The sequence below is a fragment of the Camponotus vicinus genome, unplaced genomic scaffold, assembly GCF_025532165.1.
Source record: "Camponotus vicinus isolate PSW18456_S1 unplaced genomic scaffold, iyCamVici1.0 SCAF_1, whole genome shotgun sequence".
Taxonomy (NCBI): domain Eukaryota; kingdom Metazoa; phylum Arthropoda; class Insecta; order Hymenoptera; family Formicidae; genus Camponotus; species Camponotus vicinus.
Window position 1 is genome coordinate 8,235,621 of NW_028141945.1, and position 10,880 is coordinate 8,246,500.

The 10,880-nt window shown below is 37.9% G+C and overlaps 1 protein-coding gene across 3 annotated transcripts in view; it reads right to left on the reverse strand.

The window, feature by feature from the left end:
• Positions 1-10,726, reverse strand: part of Sdk (sidekick cell adhesion molecule) — a 36,760-nt gene extending 26,034 nt beyond the window's left edge. For all 3 annotated transcript variants that reach the window (XM_083099846.1, XM_083099830.1, XM_083099859.1), the window contains exon 1: positions 9,572-10,726. In XM_083099846.1, the coding sequence (XP_082955972.1) occupies positions 9,572-9,665 (94 nt within the window). In that variant the 5' untranslated portion in view covers positions 9,666-10,726. The remainder of the gene's footprint in view (positions 1-9,571) is intronic.
• Positions 10,727-10,880: the final 154 nt, after the last annotated feature.

Consider the following 10,880-nt stretch of genomic DNA (forward strand, 5'->3'; position numbering starts at 1 on the left):
AGTGCACTTAGTAAAAAGTGCATTCCGGATCACATATGGTACCGGGTGCAAGCTGGAGCACGTAAACTCGCACGAAATTGCTGCCACGTGTTGTCAGCGGGGTCGACGCACGTTCGGACTCCATAAAAAAGGCGAAAATTGAGTTAGTTTAAGCGCGCTCTATTGAGCGTAAACGACCCACGTCGGGGAACTGTAGTTGACTTTAACGAGCCGTCGAAGGGATTTTCCAATCCGTGAATTTTTTTTCAACCACGATCGTCCAGCCGCTTATTTGAATTCCGAAACGAGCCACTTGTCTTCCCAGCGTCATATATTTATAAGCGATATAACAGATCGATGCACATGTGGTTTGCACGTGGATATTTCTCGTTATAAACGATAGAATATCTTTGCATAATAAATATCAATTTATTCGATTAATATTCAAAGAAATAAAACACATATGAATGAAAAAATTCATTAATGTTTCTATAAAGCTACTTTTGCAATCACGTTTTTATAACACACAAAACAAGGAAAGAACTAATCATGTTTTTCCTTATTTTTTTTTAACAATTACGTAGTCGAAGGATGAGTTAATATCTGTTTCTTCGTAAATACACACCTTCCTCTTCAGTCTCTTCCTCTACGCGCACCTCGCATTTTTCATTCGCGTACGTCGGCGCGATTACGGTGATTAATAGTTAAAGACGCATCGTTGCGAGAAATTGCAAGTCGCTCGTATGGGAGTATCACACCGGGTCAGTTCTGTTATCGCAACAACGGTGCCGAGCGTTTAAAAACCGCTTGTTTAACGAGGCGTAGCTCCGAATTAGCACACGCAGATTCCCACCAGAGATATTCCCATAGACGGAACCCATTTGTCCATCCGTACCATACATCTCAAATATCGAGTGTTTTTCAAGTGTGCCTCTCTCTTCGTTCATTCCAATTATCTCTCTTTCAATGCTTCGTCTATGTATTTATCGTCAATATCTTGTTTTATTGTTGCTTTTATTAGTTTGCGATACCTTCTTATTTATTTTACGTCTGTAAAACTGGCATTACCGAAACATGATGGCAGATTTTTAAAAAATATTTCGTCTGTTTTCGAGAGATAATTTCCTTATCGTATGCGAGGGAAAGAAAAACATCGTCCCTAGAATTTGTGATTGAACATTTATTGTGTACAAATCCTTCCACGTGCTAGTCTTATACGCATGTTAAATTCACACTTATCCTTAAATTTACGTCTAAAGTGCAATCCCGCGACGCGCTGCACCGTAAAGTTTTCGGCGTGGGTGCATTCGAGTTCCGTCCCTCGATCTTGTTATGCACAAGCAGAAGGATAGGAGAGAGGAGAGAGGGAGGGTGGGAGAGGGATGCTCGAAGTTCAGTGAACAATCTGGAGTAAAACGAGCGGGACAGCTGTGTCGAGACGAGGGGTTCAAAACTTGTGTGCAGCACAAGTGCGACGCACGCAGGGATGCAAGGATGCTCTTTGAAGGGTAGTCCTTTAGCGCACCCCAATGGATACACGCGCGATGCGCTAATAACAATCCTGACCGGCGTCCCTTTTCGCTGTCACGGAGATAAAAATGTTTCAACAAGCAGTACGGATAGATTTTCCTTTTCCCATAATGTCTGTTTAGCGAAGGAAACCAACGAGATACATGCTTCCACCTTTGTAACCATCACAGATAGTGTCTACTCAAATTTTGGAAACAAATTCCCTGATTTTTCAAGTATTTTTGTTCAAAATTCCAGATAAAGAAAATATTTTAAAGATTTTTTTAAAAGTAACTTTTAAATAAGTTTTTTTATTTTATGTGTTTTCTAATGTTTTTCACTCATTAGGAAATAAAACACGAAGCTGCTTAAGTCTCGAGCATTAGATTTGGAAATGTGTAGCAAAAAAACTGTAGCTTTCGTAAGATAAACATTTTTCACTTGCACTAACATTTTCTCAATTTTACATCTAAAAATTACAATAAAATATATATATATATATATATATATATATATATATATTAAAGTAAATATATTTTCAATATTTTATCAAGACACATTGAATATAGAAATAAATATATATATTTATATATAATAAATTTTAAATACATAATTCACAACTAACTTATCGATGAATTCTCTTGATTACTTATATACAACATAATATAAATATTATCAAAATTATATATTATAATAATTAAATTATATATAAAATATATAAATATATTATAATAATTAAATTATATATAATAATATATATTATATATAACATATATATATATATATATATATATATATATATATATATATTATACATATATATCAAGTTGCAATATTATATCAAAAAGATTTTTTTTTAATTTCCCAATAAAATCCTAGAAATTTTCTGATATTTTTCAATCGCAAAAGAAATATTCCTGAAGATTCCAGCTTTTTACAGACTAGATATCCTTGATTATTCTTGATTTCGAACACTTAATTAAAAATACGATTCATTTATTTATGTTTATTTATATATATATTTATTTACGTTCAATCGACAATGGATGTAAACAGGTAAAGAAAATTAAATCGACTTGAAGTGATTTTTATGAATGCGATGCGTGTACCTTGAAAAACGATATATACCATATGACGAGACCCAGTAACTTTATTTCTGGCCGTGCGTGCACCGAATGCACAGACACTCTACACGCGGCGATATAAGTGGCGGAGTATGCATTATGCGGACGGTTTCTGTGCGTGGCTCATTTTACGGCCTTGAAGAAATCCTGCTTTACCCTGTCATCGTGACTGGGCATTGCGTGAACGCGTAACAACGTGGAGTAAAAACGCGTCTACGAGAATTGCACCTCACCTGCTGTGCGGTTTCCATCTTTTTTTTACGTTCCATAACGAATGAAATCGTAGCTCAAAACGTCCTTAATGTGCACAATTTTTTACACAAAATATTTGTATGTTGTATATAATAATTGTAATAAAAATTAATGAATTATTGTCAATGCATTTATTTATAATTTTATGCATATTATTGTTAATTTACTTCTTTAATTGTGTGTTTTCAATATTATATGCATGTAAAATTCTCCAGAATAGAATTTTACCCTAAATTTTGTGTCACGAGTCATAGATTGTCTCTAGACTTAATATTATGTCAATTATTCTCTCAATTATTTTATACTTTTATTATCTAAAAAATATTGATCCAATGAAATATTAATTCGAAATAAATTAATTAATTAACAAGAGAAGATTCTTCGAATTGCAATAGACTCGTGTTTAAGTCAGATCGTATTTCAACGAGCAGAGCAATTTCTCACAATTCTTCTTTTCACGTGACGTCCCTCGCCCTCTTCTTCCTTTTACGAATCTCGTTCGCCGCGAAGGAAACTCGTCTCGCGAAAGAACGTAGAAAATTGCCCGAAGGGATGCGGGAGATCGCGAATGATTTAGACACAGATCGACGTTAATCCCTCTCACACGAAACAGGAAACGGCGGTCAGGATGAGGAACAAAGGAGAGACGCGAGGAGGAAATCGAAGAGAAGAAAGGAATCGTGCGAATCTGAGGATGTACTCGATGCAGCATTTTCGTAAATTTGTTTACGTGATGTTCTTTCATCTTTATAAAGTTCTCCACTCTTGGAAAATGTTCTATTGACATTTTGTTCAAGATTTTACCCGCGACTCAAAGTGCAATCGAGGAGCAAAATGGAGAACTTTGGTAACCATTCGGTAAAGGATTCGCTTACGTAAATAATGAGATCATCAAGAAGCTGCTAATAATAATATTAATAATATGCAGTCATATCTTGAGATAAAGATGACTCGTTTGTGCATCTCCAGAAGCGTCATCCATTGCACAATGACACAACTTGGAACGTTACGCAACTATCAGTGATTAATCCTGCAAAGAAGGCGGGGTATATCGAAATAGATGATTTAACATAAATTTAAATTTATTAATAAGAGCCAAACGCAGATGTTAAAGCATCAATTTCAAAGAAAATTAATTTTTCTTTCAATTTAATCGTGCACATATTTTCTTCGTGTGATACGATGTAATTAAATAAGTGTCAATTCAAAAATTTTCAAAATAAATCTCTTTCAAGTAAATCTCCCAAGAAGTATTATCGAGAAGAAATATCGGAGCAAAGTCATCGAATTGGGAACCGAACCCGAATCTTTCGATATTTCTTTCGCTTACGCTTACGTTTCTTTAGGAGAGTCGTACTTTAATAATAAAATAATAAAATAATCTCGAATTGAAATTTATTTAATTGATATTAATATTGCACCGAAAAAATATATTTAATTTGAAAAAAAAATTTAATTTTTCTTTCAAACTGACGCGTCGACCATCCGCGTCTGGTTCTTACTGTTCCGTTAAATTTAAATTTACATTTCACATTAAGAGTCTCGTTAATGTCTAGCGCTAGATGATTTCAGTTATGCGTCTCTAATCGCCGTCTCCTTTCGCGCTCGTGCTCAGGTGAGCGAGAATTTCCGTTACCGGTGTAGACCTTGAGCGAGCTTGTTGCGCAAAATGCAAAGCGTTTCGAGAGACACGTGTGCAACGTGCGCGTTCACCGATATATTTTCACTTTCCACCGGTGATTCTTCCGCGAATCTCTTGCGTGGTCAGTGGCGGAACAAAGGAAACGCGGAAGAAATAATGCGCATAAAGGCGAAAAACGCGCGGTGAGAATCGTAAACCGGGAATATCAGCACTTGCTACGATTCGCGCTAGGAATAATGTGAATAACGATGGACAGACGCAGCCGTGTAATTTGCCTACTCCTGGGCGTGACAGAAGCGTATGTCGCGCGTTTCGCAATTCTTTCCACTGGGTGCGCTCGACGAAGATAGTACAATGTATCGCGAGATGTTGCTTCAAAAATACTTCATGCTGGATATTTATTGAAGTGAATTCATCTACGCTTTCTCTTTTTTTTTGCGAATTATTATATTTTAACTTGTGCATAAATTATATAAAAAATATAATTATATAAATATAATAAAATAAATTATATTAATAAATAATTATAAAATAAATTATATAAATATAATAAAATATAATTATATTATACAAATTATATTATTAAATTATATTATTTTTCATTGAATTAATATTTTTTAAATGGTAAAAGTAGAAAATAATTGAGAGAATAATTGACATAATATTAAATCTATTTTAGAGACAAATATTTTATGACATAATATGGCTTAAAGCCATATTTTAAGCTATACTATTTTATGCACATCTGTATCTAAATGAAAAAAAAAATAAAGAAAAGATACAAAATATACTAATATTTCAGTTTTACAACACGAGGAAGAAAAAACAAGTCTTTTGTCTCGACAGAGAGATTTACTGGGAATGTAATCACCGCGACAAGTATCTAATATTGGCAGGCAACCAAAAGACAATTTGCCGAGAAACAAGTAAGGGCAATCGAGAATCTCTTTGGCGAATTTAAACTACGATTAGATTTCAATCAAAATTAAATATCCGAGCGATTGTTCGCGAAAATGAAGGAGAAATATAGAGACGAATACGGAGCTTGTCTACTGTACGTGCAGCAGTAAGAAGCTCCTATTCACGATAACCGCGGTGCGGTTGAACCGGGGGAATAAAACTGAGAAGAAGCTAAGGAAAAGGACGAAGAAGAGAGAGGAAGAAGCCAGAGAGACGAGAAAGCCTTGCCGGGGGGGGACGGTCAGTGGCCCCTCGTGCACCGGCTACGCCGCGTTCCGCGGCGTCGCTGCCTCGCGTCCTCGAGTTTCCATGGCGAATAATAATGGGAATTACGGTGAGGCCGAGGCGCGCACATGGTGTGCGCGGACCTGGGGGCCCCATGCTTTTTGTCGACCACGGTAACGAGGTCGAGACAATAGTGGTCGCGCTGAGAGCGGCGCTCTCTTTCCCTCCTCCCCTCCCCTCCCTCGTGGCATTCCGAATGTTTCTCTCGCCTCTTTTTCGAGAGAAGCCGACGGAAGGCCCGATGAAGAATTCGACGCTGTGAATGACGGGAAACAAAACGGCAGGTCAGGAATTCAAAGGCCTTCCGGTTCGCGTCCAATATTTCCTCTTCTCTTTTTTTGCTTCCCGCGACATATCTCGGCATCTTTTCTACCTTCCAGAAAAACTAAAATATTTTTCCTTCTTAAGAACAATGGAAATTGAATATACTTCTATGAAAGCATTTTTTACTGTTTTCTTATACTTTTATGATCTAATAAAATCACTCGAGTGAATCGATAAATTGGTAAAAAAAGAGGAGAAAGATAGGAGGAAGAAAAGCGGAAAAAATGAGAAAGAAAAATACGCGGGAAAAAGAAAAATATCAAAATCGAGGACGGGGAGATGATAATGATAATGAAGATGGCTTGGTGGAGATGGAGAGGTAAAAGCAAAACGGACGGCACATCCGGTCGCTCGGGGTCCGAGAGGATAACGGCCTAAGGCCGCCCGACATCGGTAAAGGCCGCGGACGATCGCCGCCTGTCGGGTTTTTATCTGTCATCGCGACTCACAGAAATCGTTATCGTGCCTGTCGGCGACGTTGCGTCGAATGGTGTAGCAATAAAATTTATTACAAAAGGTGTCCCTCACTTTCAATCTGCGGATTCTTTTAACTCACATTTTGTGACTCGATTTTTCTTCCATAAAAATTTTGAGTTTTCAAAAAATCAAACAGAAGAATAAATATATATGATAAGAATATATTGTTCTTAAGTTTAAGTTGACTTTACAGGGATAAAATTTTAGTTTGAAGGCTCAAGAAAATATAAATAACGATGTAGTATTAAAAGTTGCGATAAGAGTGATGATCTTCAAAACTATTTTAAGAATGGCGTCTTCAAGTTTTGCATTTTTTTACTACTTTAGTTCCTTGAATGAAATTCGTCACGTTTTTCGAACAGCTAATCCAGAAAGTTTGTTCTCTTCGAGGTTCTTCAATAGCTCTATCTAGCTAAAGAAAGGTATAGCGCTCAATATAGTATGAGTAGAGGACCACAGAAAGGTGGAGAACTTTTCTATAGATGAGGGAGGCGAAGCTGGAGAAGGGGACTTGCGTCGAGGATCAGGTAAAGACCCTTGTCCTCTATTGTACCTCGAACGAGCTGACGCCAATGATAGATATCTTTCATAGTGTATACATGTACGTGTATACGGTTACCATTACTGGCAATGGCTTTTATCACTACCGGTTCTACATTCTGGCTTTTAAACACAGGTTACTGAGTGTATGCTCTTTTTTATACATCTGGTAAACTTCTGCTTTTTCCAGTTAGGTTCATTAAATAATAATATAATATAATGGTACAATACAATTAATAATTTTAACATTAATATCTATTAATTTTCAATTAATTTAATCTATTATTTTTTAATATTAATATTAATATTATTTTACTATTATATTATACGTCATAAAGTTCTACGTCAAAGTATCTCGACATGGTCATAATTTTATCATAGTTTCATCACACGTGATATGTATATATTTTTACAACTACCTGCTAGAAACCCAATCAGATAAGATATTTTGTGATTTCCAGGGATTATCATGAATGTCATCTAACAAGACGGTCTATGGGGCAAGAATTTATATTCCGTCTTTGAGATACAGAAAAAATAAAATATGGGATTCGGGAAAGAACGAAGCTCTTCTGTCTCGCGGTTTTTATCATCCTTTATCTTTATACTGGACGACCGGTATCAATGCTCGACTTTGTTTAAAGAAAGCTTAATCAATGGCGGTCTGTCTTCTCTTTACAACGGAACTGCGCGTGCCAGAAGCGAAATGAAGGGCGAGATTGTTATTCTTTTCTTCTTTTTTGCTTCTGTATGTCTGTATCTAGAGAAACCGGATGCGAGCGCCTTTTGAGCTCCGACAAGAGATTCGAAACAGGAAAATAAAAATTTAAAATTCAAATTCAAGCGATTTGTGCGACGAATCAAACTGTCGAATCTCAGGTCAAGCTTAAAGATTCGGCTAAGCACTCAGAATATTGAGAAATAAAATTGAAATCATATTTATCGAACAGCTTCCGTTTGCCTTCTTCTAATTTGTTTAATTTCACATATTTTGCTAATTTTACTTAAATTCAAATTAAAATTATACTTATATAACTTATTACTATTATAATTATAATTAAATAATAAATATAATTAAATTATAATTATAATTATTTAGTAATTATTATTAAATTATAATTAAATAATATATAATTATATAATTTATTACTATTATAATTGTAATTATGTCAGATATCACTGCTTAATTTACAGCTTGGCGAAAATAAATTTCGCATGTGTATTTATTTAATTTTTATTGCATATGTATATTATGTACCTTTCGCATGGAACGTGAGATAAAACGTGAAAAAGGAAAGGGTTAATTCGGAATTGTCCTCGTGCGGCACGTGCTCGCAGTCATCCTCCCTGGCAATCGAGACGAGAGGTCAACGGTTTAACTTCGTTCGCACAATTGCTTCGGATTAACGTCGTAATAAATCTCAATTAGGGTCGCTCCTACGCCGCACTCGATCGCTCTAGGGGAGATTTTGCAGATTTTTCCCCCGACGTGTTGGTCCATCGGGGGTTTCTAATGACGTTTATTGAAAAGTAATCACCGTGCGAGTCACGTGCGACGTTTATATAGCTATTTAACGTTTACACAAGCTAGATTATCTTTTTCTGCAAATAAATCAGTTCTCTTCGACAAACATTATTTCCTTCATAAATAAGTAGATAAATATTACAAATTATAAATCATATTATATAAATTACAAATCATATTATTTTAATATATACCGGTATTTTTGTTGTAATTATTTTGTTTAATAAAATATTCTTGGAAAAATACTATTCTTTTATAAAAATATCCAAGTATTTGCTAATAAATATTTTTATTAAATATATATTTTATTTAATTAAAAAATTTTGATTATATTATTATTCAAATTACTTTTGCCGTAAAGTAAATTTGATAATTTTGATGCAGCCTGTACAGAGGAATGTAGTTGGAGGTTTTTTAAATTTTCTCTTTACTGTCCTATTTTTTTAAAGATTAATCTCTTTAGTAGTTTTAATTCGTCATAGTTCCATGTTTGAGATTTATTTTATTATATTTATAACCATCAGAGTTTTATTTATATTATAATATTATTTATATTATAATATTCACACATATGAAAATATCTCAAAACAGGTGGTATATAAAACAAGAGAGAGAGAAAAATAATTCGAGACAGATGTTTGATACTTGGACCAGTGGATCTATCGATTCCTCTTTTCCCACTTTTCCAATATTCAAATTTCTGCAAAATTTTCAAGGATAGTGATATAAATAATATTTCATAAAATAATATTTCATATCGCTTTCCCATCAAAATATTTTCAATAATCGTGACAATACTCGAAAGACGCGATTACGCAACAGTAAGATTCATCTGCGATCGGCGGGCAAATAAACTTTCAAATTTGCATCCGTCTTTCGGGAAAAGACTCGAAGTCCGATAGAAATCTCCGAACGCGGGCAGTCGAAGGATCGGAAGGATCTCTACGATCTCACCTGTGGCACAGATGCTACCGATGATCCAGACGAGGCAAAGACCGGTGAGGAGGCTGCGCGTCCTCGCGGAGGTCGTCGCCGGTCGCCGCTCCATCCTCTCGCCTCGCCGTTGCGCGCCGTTGACCTCACCTCGCCGACTCCCCCTCTAGCCCCACGCTCCTCTCCTCTCTCCTCTCCTTCCTCGCTCGTAGCCGCCGCCGCGTAAGAGGCTCCGGAAGGAGCTACGCCAATCGCGGCGAACCGCGGCGCGTCTTCGTTTCACGTACACTCGTGCCTCGCATTCCGCATACTTCACTATTCACTATGTTCTTCCCCCCCCTCTCGCCTCTTCGATCTCCAATCGAAATGTCCTTCGGCCGCTGTTCTTCCTTGCGCCTTCCAGAAAGGAGAGTTCGTGAAGGCACGCAATTAGAACGGACACATTGTATAACGATATAAAAGTCACCACTCAATTTCACTTGGCTCGTGTTCGCGCTTTTCTTTTTCAAAAAAAACAGTCCTCGCGATGCGACGTATTTTCCCCTCTCTCCGCCACCTTCTCTCATCCACGTCCGTAAGAATCCACGGGAACGAAGGGATCTATCGAGCGAGATCGAGCCGTCTTCCCCGTCTCTCTCACTCACCTTCGATCGTTCACCATCCTCGTCTCGGCAGCCTTCGATCGTCGCCTGAATCAACGCGATCGAGCTCAATTCGCGTCCTCTCGCGACGCGTTCAAACACGCGCGAAACTCACTTCACAGCGTATCAATTAAAAGTGCATTACGTAAACCTGGCGCCGAGTCTCGCGGTGGAGATTCGCGCGAGATACCGTCGCCGTCGTCGCGATCTCTTCTTCGCCCCGCGGGAAGGTAACGCGACGCGGAGGCTCGCGCATTCACCTGGTAACACCTGGCAACACCTGGCGAACACAACACCGTTAAATCACTGGCGGGATTCCGCTGGAATTTCGTCATAACACGGGAGACGCGCGCGCGAGTCCTCGAGCACAGGGTCCCGCGCGTTATCGAGCCCTCTTCCCCCGCGCGCGGACGACGTATCTAGCCTCGATCGCCCTAAATCGCCGACTTTCGATCGCCGGGATGCACCGCGTCGCTCGGCGAGCGTGTTTGGGCGACGGTGAAGCGTCAACTTGAAATCGCGTGCACGCGCATGCCCGCTCGAACGAGACTGACCGGCCAATCGCCGCCGAGCGTCGCTGGCGCTCATTCGGCCATCTTCGGCCGTCTTCAGCCGCGTTCGGCCGTCCTCGGTCGCATTCGGCGACGCGTCGCCGAAACGCGGTGATCGCGCGGTGACCAATGAAATTT